General features: G+C 36.3%; 2 protein-coding genes across 2 annotated transcripts; one reads left to right on the forward strand and one right to left on the reverse strand.

The window, feature by feature from the left end:
* The first annotated feature begins 6,378 nt into the window (after positions 1-6,378).
* On the forward strand, positions 6,379-10,203 carry LOC111900940 (ATP-dependent zinc metalloprotease FTSH 2, chloroplastic). The gene is made up of 5 exons (XM_023896809.3): positions 6,379-6,537; positions 7,688-8,858; positions 8,956-9,269; positions 9,363-9,603; positions 9,688-10,203. The coding sequence occupies exons 2-5, from the start codon at positions 7,704-7,706 to the stop codon at positions 10,027-10,029; spliced, it is 2,052 nt and encodes a 683-aa protein (XP_023752577.1). The 5' UTR covers positions 6,379-6,537; positions 7,688-7,703; the 3' UTR covers positions 10,030-10,203.
* Positions 10,204-11,828: 1,625 nt separating this feature from the next.
* On the reverse strand, positions 11,829-16,304 carry LOC111900939 (probable alpha,alpha-trehalose-phosphate synthase [UDP-forming] 7). Its single transcript, XM_023896808.3, has 4 exons — positions 16,020-16,304; positions 13,714-15,795; positions 13,365-13,638; positions 11,829-12,537 (listed from the first exon to the last, which is right to left on the reverse strand). Exons 2-4 carry the CDS (start codon positions 15,702-15,704, stop codon positions 12,232-12,234), a joined length of 2,571 nt encoding a protein of 856 aa, XP_023752576.1. The 5' UTR covers positions 15,705-15,795; positions 16,020-16,304; the 3' UTR covers positions 11,829-12,231.
* Between the last annotated feature and the right edge of the window lie 1,498 nt (positions 16,305-17,802).

The following is a 17,802-nucleotide window of genomic DNA, read 5'->3' on the forward strand; positions in this document are numbered from 1 at the left end:
ATCCTTGATTCTTCATGTTTCAGCATCACCTTCATGATCTTGAAGGGAGTAAGGCCGTGAACCCTTCATAGGTTCATTGGTCGTACGGTAACGCCTGTAGATCCGAGCTAGTCAATTTAGAGATAATAGGGGTCGAAAACGAATTTTCAACAAAAGATTATTTAGAATAAATAATCTTAACCAAGTTGTATAATACGTCTCAAAAGCTATGTACATATAAAGAACGCTGAAATCCGAGTTATAACGAAGAAGTTATGGTCCGTCAAAGTTTTACGGCAAAACCGGCACGACACCGGGAGACGTAAATAGTGAATTTACGATGGAGGACTTTTTCACCTTAGAAATATAAACAAAAGTTTTAGTATATGTTAAACCAAGAACATACAAAAAAAGAACGCCCAAATCTGACTTCGTATGAAGAAGTTATGAATTTTCTAAGATTTGGTTTAGCAGTGCACAGCACGAAACTCAAATTTTAGATCGAGCGGTTTTTGGCCTATGCGACCTAAATGAGAATTGAAGATCTCATTAATAGGAACTTAGCGGTAAAAAGACAGACGAAAATAGAGTCCATATGTAGATGTTATGAATTTTACGCGGACATTTAACAGTATAATCTTTTCGTACTGTTAAATTTAAGATCGGTCGAGAATTAGCCGACGGAGTCAAAATAAAAGTTGTAGATCTTACTTTTACCTACGCGTGGATATAAAGAACGTCAAAAACAGAGGTCGTATGTGAAAGTTACGGATTTTAGAAGTCGGAAGTGTGCTGTGCAAAAATGGGTGATGTGGCACAATCTTGGCCATTGCTTTCTCCCCAAGTCTTGCCACTAGATGGTGACATGTGGCACCAAGTTCAACTATTTTTCACCCTATAAATAGAACCTCTCCCACCCTCATTTTCTTCACACCTTTCCCATTCTTTCATCTCTTTACTCTCTCTCTCTAGAACCTCTCTCTAGCCCCGAAGCCACCCGAAAAGCCTAAGGAACCTCCCTAGCACGAGGCGGAAGCCCCGGAGTGCTCGACGGCTCCGAGAAGAAGAGCTTTTCGGCTCGGGAACACTGCTCCAAGCAAAGTCCGGTTTTCTATAAAACCTGCTGTAAGTTAGCTACGTCTACGCTATTTTTAATATAGTTTTATTTAATTATAGCAACGTTATTAGGAACTTATAATAAGTACTTGGCCTATTATTATGGGTTATATAAGTATTGTTTAACGCTTATATAATAGTAATAATAGCTAGACTATTAATTAGTCTCAACGAATAATAGACTAAACTCTAGTGGTAATAATACTAGGTTTCGTCGAAGGAAATTATTTTTAATTAAGAAACGAAGCGTTGTCTGAGTTCGGAATCACCACTTTTTCAAGTGAGTGCATGGTCCCTTTCATCTTACACATAGATATGAAGTATTTTATATAAACTACGTGTTATGTGTGCATATTATCTGTATAATTGCTATCTATGCTGGATGAACGATTTTATACAAGTTTTATATGATTTAAACTGTATATGTATTTATATCTACGTAATATGTTAGGTAAAACATGGGTAGATGAAATATGAGTTGGATTATGAGTTGAGAGGTGATATAGACCATGAGTTAAGGGTGAGAGGTGGACGATATGAGAAGCCTTGTTCCCAAATGTTGGCCCCGTCATCTAGCAGAGTATGGATGACAACCACGGACTATTCTAGACAGTCCAGTGGAACACTAGCAGGCTCGCAACCAGTAGGTGTTGTGAACGATGTGTTCACCGGTGTACTCTAAAAACCCATTGACATGTATTACGAGTGGACTCTCGAAAATGATACTGTCAATAAACGAGATAACCCTAGCAGCTGTGCTCGAAGGACAACACTGGCAGCTGCGCCTCACATAGAATGTCACAATTCTGGCAGTTGCGCCTAAGTGACAGAACTAGCAGTTGTGCTTGACAGCTGTGTCATTGAAATTGATGGACTTCGTACCTATTCCTTAGGATAATCCTTAGGAATAAATGAATGAGAAATAGCTGATTCTTAGGGTAGATCCTTAAGAGTAAAGAAGATAATGGGGATGGGTAATTGGGTTAACTGTTTGATGATTAAACATAATAATTATATTATTGTGGGTTGAAAACCCTATGTACTCACCAGGTTTCCTAACCTGACCCACTCAGTTTATTTATATCACAGGTGTTGATATGAAGTCACATTACATTGAGAGATTAAGGAGATATAAATCAATAGTGATAATGAATGTAAGTTCTGTTTATGCTTATTTTTCTGTATTGACGATGACATCCCAAATGTTTTAAAGAGAATAAAAATACTTTTCTTCGAAAATGCCCTAATAATGTATTTATCATGTTTCACTAGGAACAAATTCTACACATTTTTTTTAAAAAGTGGTACTCTGATTTTTATAAAGCATAAACAAAATTGGTCTTTTCTGGCCATGAAAATGGGGATGTCACACGTACACACCCTAAAAGGGTTCCAAATCATAAGAAATCCACCCTTGACCTGTTGTTTACCTCATTGCATGACTAGGCCTTGATTTCCCATCCATAGAACCAACCTTTCACGACCTTGTTCAAGATCTTCAAGGGTTCACGGCTGTGAACCCTTCATAAGATCTTGATGGTCGTAATCACCTCAAGACCTTCCAAATTGAGTGCTTTGTTCATCTTCTTGTTGTACATTAGACACACTAGTTTACCCATGGATCAATTACCTCTTTTGCATGTTTCTTCCATGAGTGTACGACCATACACTCATTGGCCGTGAACCCATGGCCGTACACTCATTAGCCGTGAACCAATGGCTGTAAACTCAAGTGTGGCCGTGAACACACCTCCCTTTGGCCGTAAACTCCCTTTAGTCAATCACATGTGATTTTAACACTTAGTTTCAAGTGTTCCTTAGTCCCTTAGGTTGTTTCCCTTCATGATTAGTTGTTATAAACACTAATTACATGCCTATATATATGCCATTATATGTCATTTATGACTCATTTGTGTCTCGGGAATTCATTCATGGAACTCCTACTCCTTACTCGAATCTGCAATTGAATCACCCACATAAGGTGAGTTCATACCTCTATAATCAATCTTTTAAATGTTTTTAAATGCTTTTAAGGGGGGATACAAGTTGAACACAATCATAATTGTGTAAATGTTATTTGTGACAACCATCACATTAAAGGATTTCTTATGTATTTATAAGTAATCAAAATCATTTCAAAAACTCTTTTTAAGTTATGTTACTTTATTGGTTATAAAACTCCGTTTTTAAAGAGCGAGCATAACTCAGTAAATAATCGAGTCTTTTCTACAAATAAGAGTCAGTTCAAAACAAACATACTAGTAAACTATAAGGGTTATAGTTTAGGGGTTTAGAGCAAACTATAACGTGAAACAGAAAGAACATACTATAACAAGAACAAGATAACAATAATGTGAAACCACTCCTTCACGACTTAGCAATATACTTGTTAGGTCGCGTTTTGTAACTAGATTCTCCTGGAGGGAGAGCGTGAGTTTGTGTATAGATCTATATGGGATTGACCATTCTACACCTTGTTGCTAGCTACAGTGGGGCCTACAGGTCTACGGGTGACAAATGTCATACCATTTCGATGTTTTTGGAACGCCGTGTCTTATACTAGTCAATCAAGCATGGTTACAACCATCTCACATTTTAACCTTAATTAACAAACTGGTTTTAAGTTAGTTAGTGATTTAGTAATTACTTATACAATATTACTGAATACTTTCATTTTCCCATTACATTCATATAGTGATCTTCTCACATAAAAGGTAATGCAAACTATTTTCTAGTAAAGATAGTCTTAAACTTGGGAAAACTTACAAAAGACAGACAGTACAGTTGAGTCTTAGTACATTCAGTAAAAAGGGGGCCTATAATGCTAACTTTATGATTCCTCGGTAGATACACCATGGATATATATTAATCGGATCCGGCAGACAGTAGAATGTGTGATTTATGCTTCATTTCCTGTTCCTTGTTTGGTTGTGGGCTTAGAGCAGATTCGCCCAGTCTACTATCTATTCGACCTTAGTTATATATATATATATATATATATATATATATATATATATATATATATATATACCTTATACACCTAGTAATCATAAGGAGTACCATGTATGGGTCAGGTCATGGTATACAAATTCAATACACCTTCTTCAAGTACAAAAATACACTTTTCAGATTGAACATTTAACAGGCTAGACTAGAAACTTATTGGTGAAAGGGTTTAATCCATTCTATTAAACCAGCATAACTTAAAGGACCCTTAGTGGTTAATTCTATAATACCTTAATTTATACATCAAAGTTATATGTAATTAATGTCCATTAGGCAGTTGGATGTGTGCTTTCCGCCTTACTTCCTATTCCTTGTTTGGTTGTGGGCTTAGGGCAGATTCACCCATTTAATTGTCCGCTCGATATTAGATTATATATAGCTTGTATAAACTAAGTGATTATAGAATGAACTATTGTGGTTACCATTTTTACTAAATGAAATATATGATTTTCTTAAAGAATGTTTTCATCAAATATAAAGAACTATCACAGTTAACTCTGTGAGTACCAAATGAATACACCAGGGTTATATACAATAAAGATCTAACAAACAATGGGATGTGTGACTTCCACCTCATCTCCTGTTCCTTGTTTGGTTGTGGACTTAGGGCAGATTCACACAATCGATTGTCTGTTTACTCGAAGTTTTATATAACTTGTATCCATTTACTACTCATAGAAAGGCTTGTAGAGTCATTTTACTTATCATTCATCATATCAGAAAATATAGGATTTTATGGAGGAACAGGAGAACTTTTCTAAAAAGACCTTACAACTTACTTTACATCACTTAAATCTTATGAACTCACCAGCTTAAATGTTGATCCTCTTTTTCAAAATAACTTGTATTCTCTAGAAACTAGTAGACAGGTACTCGTGCTGGGATTCAGAAGATGGAGCAAGGTAGCTTCATGTCTTGTTTTGTTATTTACTTTTGGAGGCAATCTTTTGTGACACATATCTTTTTAAAGACTTAAATATAAATGCAACTGCTTATAAACTATCTTGAAGTATGCTTTCTGGGATTGTTTGAACTTGAGTTTTGAAGAGGAAAATGAGGTTTGATTTTGAGAGGATATGGTGAATATGTTTACTCGGAAGTGTTTGAGAAATGGTTTCCAAAACGTGATTATATAAGAAGGAAAAATGATAAGGTGATGTGAGGTTTACATTGGTAAATGGAATTATCACATTGGGAAGCTAATTCAACTAATCAAGTGGCACCACTTGTAGACCAAGTGGGTGATTTCGGCCAAAGCGAAATCACCTTGATTTCGGTTTGGTTCCACCCATTTAAGGGTTATTTCGGTCATAGGGGTCCTAGGCTTGAGATTTCAGTCATACAAAACCGAAAACTCTTTGATCCTTGATTTACAAAACCGAAATCCATTAGTTTCTAGATTCCTAAAACCGAAAACCCAAAGTAATGTATTATGTTATGGTTTTAGATTTAACAGTTTGACTTGTGTTTACAATAGCTCATTTCAACATGGTTTTCCATTTATATATATTTGTTAGCCTATATAAACATGCCCTCTTGGCTTTCAAAGTTCTATTGCATCGAAGTTACGTTGCGAATTCATTTATACATGGTTAAAGTTTAGACATTGTTTGTTCTAGAAATTTTCCAGTTGTCACAGTTATTGATTGAAAGAGACTGAATGGGAGGCCAACACCTAGATACGTTAGGTGATTACTGGTTGAAAGAGACCGAAGAGATAGGCTAGCACCGAGATATGCTAGGCATTATGTGATTATTTAGTATGTGGTATGATGGGGGAATTCACTAAACTTTGTGCTTACGGTTTTCAGTTTTGGTTTCAGGTACTTCTTCCTCGAATGGAAAGGAATCGGCATGACTGCAACGCATCACACCACGATTTTCCGCACCATGATGTTTTTGGGATTTGTACTTTGACATTATTATGGCTTGTTTTGAGACATATGACTTATGAGTTTTTATGATATGAGATAACTTAATGATATTTTCAATAATCTTTTTTATGAACTATTAAACTAAAAATGAATTTTTTGATCTTAGATTTTGGGATGTTACAAAACAAAAATAATGTTAAAATTTTAAGTGATTTTTCCAATAAAATAAAATAATAAAATTTATTGGTAAGTTTAATACAGTTAGTAAATTTAATAAACTGAAAATAAATAAAATATTATTGGTACCAAAATGACTTCTTTTACCGAGCACTTTCAATTTCATTTGCTTACAACTTTATTATCCGATTAATTTTACCAATTAGAACAAACACAGCTACACAAGAGTCGTGGGAGAATTAAATTCAGAAAATAAGAGACATGATATTTAAACATCGATATAAGAACACGTAGATCATTCCAAACCACATCCATTCTCTCTTATACCACTCGATCTCCTCCCATCTCTTTTGCAAATCACCTCCCACTTTCCTCCCCCAATAAGGTACAACTCTCGCTCTTTTTCTATCCGGTTCACTACTGATATGTGTTTCTGTTCAGTGTTTTATTTTAATTTCCTTTCAGATTTAGGCATCAGTTCTTCTTTTGTGATTACTAAGTATGCTGCACAGACTGTGTGTGTTTTATCCTTATTCTTTGCGTTTGATAGCTTTGTAGGTGTATAACCCTCCAAAATAAGCCCTAATGAATGTTCGTAATGTTACCATGTACCTGTAATGATATACTCGTGGTAAATCGCACGAAAATGGCAACAATTTTCGTTTTAGATGTTTAATTAAATTTACAAATTGTCGTTCTTGGGAGATTTTGTAACTAAAGTTAACGATTTCCCAATTGCTGTCGTTGCAGATTAATAATGATATCCTTTTGTTCCTTTATTTTGTCACTATCGATGATAGGGTAAAGATTATTGGATCCCTGATTAATAATCTGTATCAAACTAAATGCCCAGTTGAATCTTGTTGTTTTCATGGGGTACAAGGCGTCCAAGTGTAGTACTTTTAAGCTATTTTCACTATTTACAATGGTCTCACTATATTAGTAATCCTTTCTTTTGGTTTCATGCCCTAATGCAAATAATATATACAAGGATTAAATGCATATTTATGCAACCGTTTTTCACCTTTTTAACAATTTATGCAACAAAATGGTTCTTGACATGAAGTTATACAAATCGTGCTTCAATTTGTTACTAGAAATTCACCAATTTGACTTTGCATAAATTGGTAAGAAGTCCATTGATCCATTCAGTTGCATATTTTCCAGTTATTAGCTTTTGGTTTTGATTGTCTTGTTTCTTTCTTTCTTTCCCTTCTTTTTCTTTATTCTATAATATTGAAGGTATTTCTTTCTGAATTTGGAAAGAAGGATGTGAACACATTTCTGGTTGTTTGTTCTCTAGCTCATTTACAGCAGTTAGCAGATTTTTCCTTTTACTTGTTTGTTATTAAGATCAAATATATGCATTTCAGAACTACATGATTTATTATATGCATTTCACTTTTTCTTCAATATATAAGATGTACTCAAGAACTAGAATGCTGTAATGCTATAATGCAAAAATTAATGAAAATACATTGTTATTTCTCTCTTTTAACCCTTTAACCAACACATTTCTTATGTTAACATCTCAGTTCCAGACTCTCTACAATGGCTGCATCCTCTGCATGCATAGTTGGAAACGGTTTATCCAATCGCAAACACTTCCACCTCTCTCCAAGCTTACCATCTCTCGATAAAACTCCAAAACTAAGAGTCATAACAGCCTCTTTAGACAAAAAGCCACACGACCGAAGAGGCTTCCTCAAACTACTACTCGGAAACGCCGGAATCGGAATCGCAACTCCGGCTTTACTAACCGCCGGAAACGCCTATGCCGACGACCAAGGCGTTTCCAATTCCAGAATGTCCTATTCAAGATTCTTGGAATACTTAGACAAAGACCGTGTCAACAAAGTCGATTTATTCGAAAACGGGACAATCGCAATTGTAGAAGCGGTATCTCCGGAATTGGGAAACCGGGTTCAACGAGTCCGTGTCCAACTCCCGGGTTTATCCCAAGAACTTCTTCAAAAATTCCGTGAGAAAAACATCGATTTTGCAGCACATAACGCGCAAGAAGATTCCGGTTCTCTGTTGTTCAATCTAATCGGGAATCTCGCATTCCCGTTGATTTTAATCGGCGGTTTATTTCTCTTATCCCGGCGTTCCCCAGGCGGAATGGGGGGACCCGGTGGGCCCGGGAATCCTCTCGCATTCGGCCAATCAAAAGCAAAATTCCAAATGGAGCCAAACACCGGAGTCACATTCGATGACGTGGCGGGAGTTGATGAAGCAAAGCAGGATTTCGTGGAGGTGGTGGAGTTTTTGAAGAAACCGGAGCGGTTCACGGCGGTGGGTGCGCGGATTCCGAAGGGGGTTCTTCTCGTGGGCCCGCCCGGGACCGGGAAAACTCTTCTGGCGAAGGCGATTGCGGGGGAAGCGGGGGTCCCGTTTTTTTCGATTTCCGGGTCGGAATTTGTTGAGATGTTTGTTGGTGTTGGGGCTTCGAGAGTGAGGGATTTGTTTAAAAAGGCAAAAGAGAATGCTCCGTGTATTGTGTTTGTTGATGAGATTGATGCAGTTGGGAGACAAAGAGGAACTGGAATTGGAGGTGGGAATGATGAAAGGGAACAGACATTGAATCAGCTTTTGACTGAAATGGATGGATTTGAAGGGAATACGGGTATTATTGTTGTTGCAGCTACTAATCGTGCTGATATTCTTGATTCTGCTTTATTGAGACCTGGTAGATTCGATAGACAGGTATGATTAATTGATTATGAAACTATGAATTGCTGTATTTTTGTCACATGTGTTAATTAATTAGTAAACCTTAAACCTTAAAAAAATGTGATGTTAGGTAATGGTTGATGTTCCGGATGTTCGAGGAAGAACTGAGATCTTGAAGGTTCATTCTGGAAACAAGAAATTTGACAAGGATGTGTCACTTGAGGTGATTGCTATGAGAACACCTGGATTTAGTGGAGCCGATTTAGCAAATCTATTAAATGAAGCTGCTATTTTAGCTGGAAGAAGGGCCAAAACTGCAATTTCATCAAAAGAAATCGATGATTCCATCGACAGAATTGTGGCTGGAATGGAAGGAACCGTTATGACAGACGGAAAAAGTAAAAGTCTCGTTGCGTATCATGAAGTGGGCCACGCCATTTGCGGGTATGTTTCAATTCTTATACATGTAAATGCAAGAAATAGCAAAATCAACCCTTAACTTTGAGTAATGTGGCGGATTTGGTCCTTTTGATGCAGAACTCTAACACCAGGGCACGATGCAGTGCAAAAGGTAACCCTAGTCCCACGTGGTCAAGCTAGAGGTTTGACCTGGTTCATTCCAGCAGACGACCCCACGTTGATCTCCCGCCAGCAACTCTTTGCACGAATTGTCGGCGGACTTGGCGGCAGAGCGGCGGAAGAGGTGATTTTTGGTGATTCGGAGGTGACCACCGGTGCAGCCGGTGACCTACAACAGATCACCGGTCTCGCAAAACAGGTAATCATCAAAATCACAATAAATAACAACATAATTTCATCCATAATCTTTATTAGTTAATTAACTTTTTTTTTTTGTATTAAGATGGTGGTGACATTTGGGATGTCGGAAATCGGGCCATGGTCACTAATGGACGGGTCGGGTCAAAGTCAAGATGTGATTATGAGAATGATGGCTAGAAACTCGATGTCTGAAAGGCTGGCTGAAGACATCGATTCAGCCATTAAGAAGCTTTCAGACAGTGCGTATGAAATTGCATTAAGTCATATTAGAAACAACCGGGAAGCCATGGACAAGATTGTTGAGGTTCTTATTGAGAAAGAAACAATGGGTGGGGATGAATTCCGGGCACTCTTGTCGGAATTTACTGAAATTCCGGTTGAAAATAGGGTTGCTCCGGTGACTCCAAGTCCGGTGAGTGTATGATATAGGGTAGTTGAATTATAATGTGATTTGTATTATAAATGTTGATCATAGTTTTGGCTTTGGTTATTTGGTGGGAAATTGTAATATTTTAACTACAAGTAGTTCATACATACACAAATTAAGTTTCTACTTGTAACCATAATGGTCAAAGTACATTATGTTTTATTTTTTGTACTTTTGTCTTGATATCAAATATTAAACCTTCTAATAAAGGAAAATGTTTTTTAAAGAACTGCCAAAAAAATATATTAATTGATTAGCATAGTATGCGTGTAGTTAGAATGTGATAATAATTGAGAAACTTCGAGTCAAGACTTCAGACAAAAAATTAGAAACCAACAAGTAAGATATGTCTTCTATTGGACGAGATGTCTCATGAGATCTAGGTGATGTGCCTTAGCTTGTGCTTTTAGCCGATGACATTGTGTTGGTGGCCGAGTCTAGGATTGAGTTGAATGTTCGAAAGGGGTAAGAATCCACACAATGAAAATGGAGTGTATATGGTGCGATTTAGTGAGAAGATGATGATGAAGGGTAGATATAAGTATAAGGGATCAAGCTCTTCTAAAGGAGAGCTTCTAAGTATTTGGGGGTTATGTTCCATAAGGAAGGGTGCATGTCACCTGTTTGCATAAATGCATGTCGGTTAAAGTGGAGAGGAGCGTTTGAAGTTTTTTTGTGGTAGGAAAGTCTTGTTGAAACTGAAGGGAAATTTTTACATTGTAGTTTTTAGGAATGTCATGATGTATGGCTTAAAATTTTGGTCAAGAAAGAAGCATGGGAGGAATATGAAAATAAGAAATGAGGATGTTGATGTGGACATGTGGTAAAACTTTGCTCAATAGGATTCCAAATGTGGTTAGAGTGGCACATATCATCGAAAATTTGAAAGAATGATGATTGAGGTGGTATGGACATGTCCAACCAAGGTTGTCAAAATCATGATCCTACATGGGTTTACAAGATTAAATCGTAAGATCGGGATCGGGATAGGGATCCACAAAACATTACATAAAAAGGTAATTGATCATATATAAAACTTTTTTCCGTATATCATGGTTAAATAGCTTAAAAAGGAAGAGCAACAGGTCATGGTTAATAACATGGTTAAATAGCTAAAAAGAGTATTAATACTAATTAGTTATCATACAAAAATAGCAACTCACAACCTTCATGTTATTTGCTTTACTATAAAGAGGAAATCAATAACAATTTCAACTTTTGAAACTCAAATAAAAAACCGCAATTTATCGAGCTCTCAAGGAAAAAAAAAAGTTTGAATAGTAAAAGAAAAGAAACTAGAAAAAGGTTCACATTTATTGTTGAGCTTTGACTATTGAAGGAAAAAATTAATAATAAACCAAAGCTAAATCTCAAATTCTACCGTGGATGAGGGTAAAAGGAAAAAAGAAAAAAAAAATTATGATTGTTAGTCATTTATGGTTAAAAAAACAAGACAACTCGATTGCGCATTGGGTAAGAATTGTAGAGTTATCATGGTTGAGGGTAAGAGGAGGAAATGGCGTCCTAGAAGAACGTAAGAAAGTGGAAAGATTTTGTGAGGCTAAACATGGAAGAGCTTAGTCTTTCCTAGAAAGTGACCTCATGGGAGGGTGTGAAGGCTAAATATCATGGTTGATGAGTAACCTAACCTCCTTTATCTTTATTGTTCATATATGTTCATGGTCATATATGTGCAAAAATAAGGTTTTTTAGTTTATAAGCTCCTTAATATGTGTTTTTCAGGGAGATTATAACTTTTGTAGTTTCAGTCAAATACAAGTTAAAACAACGCAAGCTCAAGCAGAAATAACCAATGACACTCAAAAAGTCAAAATTACATTTTTCAAAACATGCTAGTATACAATTGGCAAATGAAATGTATTGAAGGTACAACAAAATCTACAAAACTAACCCTCCATAAACCACTAAACTTTCCATTCATACCCCACAACACTCCAACCCATCACCCGACATGTCTATACATTTCCAGACTCCGCATGTTTGCCCTAACAATAAAGAAAAATACCTTTCTTTCACATTTTCATCCATTTTTTCCACCATTGTCAAAACAAGAACAAGACCAATATTTCCAACTTTATAAAAGAGACTCCAAGAATGAACAGCAAAGCCAAATAATGTAAAACTTTTTTTCAACAAAGTTCACTTAACAAGAGAAAAAAAGGTTTAAAGAAAACCTATTTATTCACTCTCATCATCTTCTGATGTGACAGGAGTGTCTGTGGCTTCTGCAAGATTTTCAAGCATGAGAATAACTTCTGATGTGTCATCAAGGTAATATTTGGCTTTGCTAGGCTTCTGTCCAACTGTGCATGCAAACACGGTTGTGTTGACCGAAAGCATGTTTTTGGAAATTGCATTTCCAATAATTTCAAACATGTCTTCATCGGATCGATCATCACCAATGCAAAGAACAAAATCTGCTTGATTCCCGTTTTGTGCCATTGATGTAAAGATCTTCTCTGCTACCATGCCTTTACTTGCTTCCTACAAACATTTCAACCAAACAAATCTTTTGGTCCAAAAAAGAAATGGGGTTCCATATCTATCTATAGCTGAAAAGTTAAATGATGTTTGGTAAAACTAGCTGGAACATGTAGAATGACGTAAAAGGGCATGTAGAAGATTTGAGTTTTTTTTTTATAATTAATAAAGGGTATATTCAGAAGATTTTTAAAAAGGATCACTCGGAGGGTGTTTGGGATTTCATTTTGATCCTCAAAAGGACTTTTAGACAAAATGACTTGTTGACTTATGGTGGTAGGAAAATGAGTTTTTAAAAGTGTTTGGATTAGTTTTTGTGGTGGGAAAAAGTCAATAAGTAGTCTTTTTTAAAAGTGTTTGTCTTAGTTTTAAGGGTATTGAGGTTTTATTGACTTTTACAACTCAAAAAATCATAAGGAGTTTAGAAAAGTTTTAAATTCTAACTTCTTAAAATCTCCTTTTTGAAGGGTTATGGAGAAGTTGTTTTTCTTTTGCCAAATGCTTTTTTTGACTTATCGCCTTTTCAAAAAGCCAATAAGTCAATAAGTTGTTTTGAGATGAAATCCCAAACACCCTCTCAATAAGCTTGTTGAAACGCTAGTCTGAGTAGCTTTTTAAAAAAGTAAGCTTATAAGCTAACTTTTGTTTTGCCAAACATGACAACCTAAAAAACTCAAAAACATAAGCTACTTGTGGCATATGAAAAACAACTTTGTTGCATAAATTGGGAAAAAGGTGAAATATTGTTGCATAAATACACATTTAACCCTTGTAAAAACGTATCAAATGATTTGATTAATAGAAAATGAAATGGAAACATAAATAAATACCTGGGGTTTGACTTCAACAATATACTGACCACTTTTAACAGCAACAGGTTCATTTGCCAAGACACTTTCAAGATGATCAAGCATCTCTTTTGCTTGAGCAAATCCAAACCCTGGATCTGCATCTCTATATTGCCAAACTAAAGCACTTTCTTTAGTTTCAATGGAAGATCCATCTGTTGATTCTGTATATAGTTTCATCACAGGTTCAGCCATTTGCATCCATCCAAAATCCGTACTCTGTCCACATGTTTCCCATTCTACATCTTGAGACCTCCTGAAAACACACACACACAATTAAGTCAAGTGGAAAGTGGAAACAACAAGTGAAGGGGTAATTTAGGAAACAAACCTCATAAAGTAGCCATGTTCAGCTGCAATTCCAAGCTTCTTACAAGGAGCAAGAGCCTTGCTCAAGCTTTCTCTACCTCTTCCACTAACAATAAAAACCGTATTATTCGCATCTCCAGAAAGTCTCTCAAGAATTGAGATAACTTGTCTACTTGGTGTCTTAATAATCGAATTCTGAGGCATAACAGTTCCATCATAATCCAAAAGTATTGCCCTCTTTTTAGACTTTATGTAAGCTGTCACAATATCATCAATCGAAAGCTTCCTAAAATTAGGATCCAAAGACACAACCCTAAAACCAAACCCTAATCCAATCCCCCAACATCTTTTCCTAAAATGATCTGCACATGTTCTTTCCATATCTTGCAAGAAGCTTCTAGACCAATACCCCACATCATGTGTACTCACGTATCGATAGTGCTTTTCATGTCTCAATTGTTTCTCCGAATCACTCATCGAAATAGCCTCGTTCATAGCCTCAGAAGTTGACTCAACATTCCATGGGTTGACCCTAATGGCCCCACTCAAAGAAGGTGAACACCCGATAAACTCCGACACCACCAACATACTCTTTTTCAACCCGCCCGAATCCGGATCCGGATCCGACCCGGAAACGCCTTGTCTACACACGATGTATTCATATGGAGTCAAATTCATCCCATCTCGAACTGCAGTTACAACAACACACTCGGCTATGCTGTAGTAAGCTACCCTTTCGCCTACTGATAGAGGGGTATCTATGTAAATTATGGGTTGATACCCGGGCTTACCGAATTGGTCATTGATACGTTTGCAACTTTCTTGTATCTCGAGTTGTATTTCGTCGAAATCTATTCCGGATTTACCCCTTGAAGGGTTTGCGATTTGGACAAGAACAGCTCGACCTTGCCATGATGGATGAAGCTTGAGCATTTGTTCCATGGCTAAAAGCTTCAAGTTTATGCCTTTAAAGACATCCAAATCATCGACTCCAAGAAGAACGGTTTTCCCTTGGAATTGTTGTTTGAGTTCACTGACTCTCCATTCTTTGTCTGCTAGCTTCATCACTGATTCGATTTGTCCCATGTGGATTCCAACTGGCATGATCTTGATTCCGACTGTTCTCCCGTAGTAATCCAATCCGATGTAGCCCCGTTTGGATTGATACTCCAATCCGAACATTCTACTGCAACAGGAAAGGAAATGGCGGGCGTAATCAAAAGTATGGAATCCAATTAGGTCGGAATTGAGAAGAGCTTTCAAGATTTCTTCACGAACAGGAAGTGTTCGGTAGATTTCAGAAGAAGGGAATGGACTATGGAGAAAGAATCCCATTCTTAAACGATTGAAACGTCTTCTTAAAAAAGTGGGTAATACCATTAAATGGTAATCATGAATCCAAACGAAATCATCTTCGGGGTTGATCACTTCGATAACTTTCTGGGAGAATAATTTGTTTGCTGCAACATATGCTTCCCAATTGGATCGATCAAATCTCCCACCATGATCAGCTGAAAATGGTAGCATGTAATGGAAGAGTGGCCATAACTGTTTCTTGCAAAAACCATCATAAAACTTCTCAATTAGGTTTGGAGGAAGGAAAGTTGGGACACATCCGAATCGATCCAATAAAACTTGAGCAACATCATCTTGTTCTATAGGATCAACATCAACATTCAAGGAACCGACATATAAAACCTCCATATCATCAGGGAAACCATCCTTGAGTCTGAAAAGCAACGAATCATCATCCCAAGTGAAACTCCAGCCTTTATTATCAGGTCTTCTTTTAGCCTTTAGAGGTAATTGATTGGCCACAATAATCATTCTATCCATTGAAAGCGAAGAATGGTTATCAGATGCAACACTGCTAGCTTGGTCATCTTCAAGCTCGGTTATACTTCCAGGAACAGTCATTACTCTCGTCAGCTTTCTCCTCTCCTTTTCTCGCCCCATTACAGGGAAATTCCCTGAAGCTAACTCCAAAAGATTCGTATACGACCTCGACTGCATCTTTGCTTATTGCTCCAACTCAAAAGCCCTAAAGATCCCAACCCAAACAGCTCGTGAAACCCCGCACAAAAGAGCGAATTGCAATAAACACCTACAAGAGGAAACCCACCATCGTTTTGACTTTAATAACAAAAGGAACAAATAAGTTTACATCGCAATCGGATCGCGTGTTATATTAAACCAGTATCTAGATTACAGAGAACAAGCTAATAAACCAAGATCGCGGATCATACGAAGATCAACATAAACAGCTAACAGTGTTTTGAGACGAATTGATTGAAATCAAACTCACTGAAATTGAATTGCGAGACTAACCTGTAGTAGTTCTGGATCTTTGGGACAATTTGGAACTCGATCTTCAAGCACGAATTGAGGATTTGAACATTAGGGTATGTGTGGGTTTGAGCTGTTGGGGGATGGGTAAAAGAAACATTTAGGGTTTGTTCATCAATAAAGTGTAGTTTTATATGAATGAATGATATGTACAGCCAATATAGAGAGAGATATGGGGGATATTCATCAAAATAAATATAATCCGTATTCTCAAATAAAAAAATCGGTGCTATGTGTTTCTAAATTTAGGGGAAATGATTTCCATTACAAAAAGGGTGGCATAGTGGAGGGGATACAAGTTTTGGCTTTTTAGCTAATAAAAACTTGGCTCTTAAGTACCACCAAATGTTAATTCATTTAAAGTCATCTTTTAGAGAAATTTCAAACCAAAATAACAATGTCGTCTTTAATGTCCTTTCGTGCTTCCAAGTCTAGAAAGAGATTTAGTGGCATGGCAAAAAGTATGTTTACCCGAAAAAGTGTAGTTTCGTTCGAGATTAAAATGGGTAGCACTTTGTAAGATCATGGTGGTCGAAATAAATAGCAACAAATCGACATTGTGGAATGGAGTAATGTTCAACCGTATTATAACCATAATTGCCTCAACTATCTTTGTTCATAAGAATTTAACTCTTTTAGGTTTAGTATCTTAAAGTCGTTGAGATGGTGCTTAAATATTTTGGTAAAAGTGTATCCAAATTTTGACGTTTTCACAAAATCGGTTTAGTATCCTCAAACTAGTAGATGTTTAACGTTTTTCTGGTAAAATCTTGAATAAGATATCTCGCTTATAAGTCCTCACTTCCGACCTAAGGCATTTTAATTAAATATGTTTGGATTAATGTTTGGTTATTCTAAGGCCAATCTGGTTTGGGATTGTGTCGTAATGATCGTCTCTTTATTTTCTTCATTAATGAAATAAGAGTAGTAGTTTTCACTTTGTTAATGGACAACTTTGAGATACTTAGCTTCTTTACCTTTAATCTATCACTTTACAAGCATATAGATACCACTAAAGATGGAGAGGACATTTAGATCAACTCACAGACCTTTGAAAAACAAGGTTTTATGTAACAATGTGTCTCATGTCGATAAAAGATGATAATGGAAGCTCTTTATAAGCCTTACTTTATAAGCTTATAATAACTTTTTCATTCTTGTTTTAAGTTAATATGGAGGTTATTCGATGATTTTTTTAACTTTGGGCTTGGAGCGTTATAAATGATATTGGAGGTAGTGACAACCTGAAGTTTAGTAAGTGGAGGGGTACGTAAATCATTGAGTATTGATTCTCGATGTGTAAGTTTCTAAATGTGTTAGATTGTTGAACAACTATAATCTTTAGTTGTATTTAAAACCACCTGCAATAACTAACATAAATATAGACCTTATATTGTCATTTGAACGTAATCGGTGCATGCTAGTCCCGATTAACAAACATGATACATAAATCTAATATATTGGATCGAGCATTATCAGGTCTTACTACTTTGTAGTAAAATATCATTCTTGATAAACATACTACAACTTCAATAGTTTAGACCCTCATTAAGCTCTTATATGGAAATATGTTATCTTCCATTGTGTTATACCATTATGTAACACCCCAAAAAATCTTGTGGGCCTTTTGTTTTGTTCATTTTCATGACATTAGTAACTTGTAAGATTATTATGTCATCATTGAGCAAAGGCATTACGAAAATATGAAGCATTGTGATAATACTGAAACTACAGTGAATTAATGAAAGTTGTTGAGTTTATATGA

The sequence above is a fragment of the Lactuca sativa genome, chromosome 8 (assembly GCF_002870075.4).
Source record: "Lactuca sativa cultivar Salinas chromosome 8, Lsat_Salinas_v11, whole genome shotgun sequence".
In the NCBI taxonomy this organism is placed as follows: domain Eukaryota; kingdom Viridiplantae; phylum Streptophyta; class Magnoliopsida; order Asterales; family Asteraceae; genus Lactuca; species Lactuca sativa.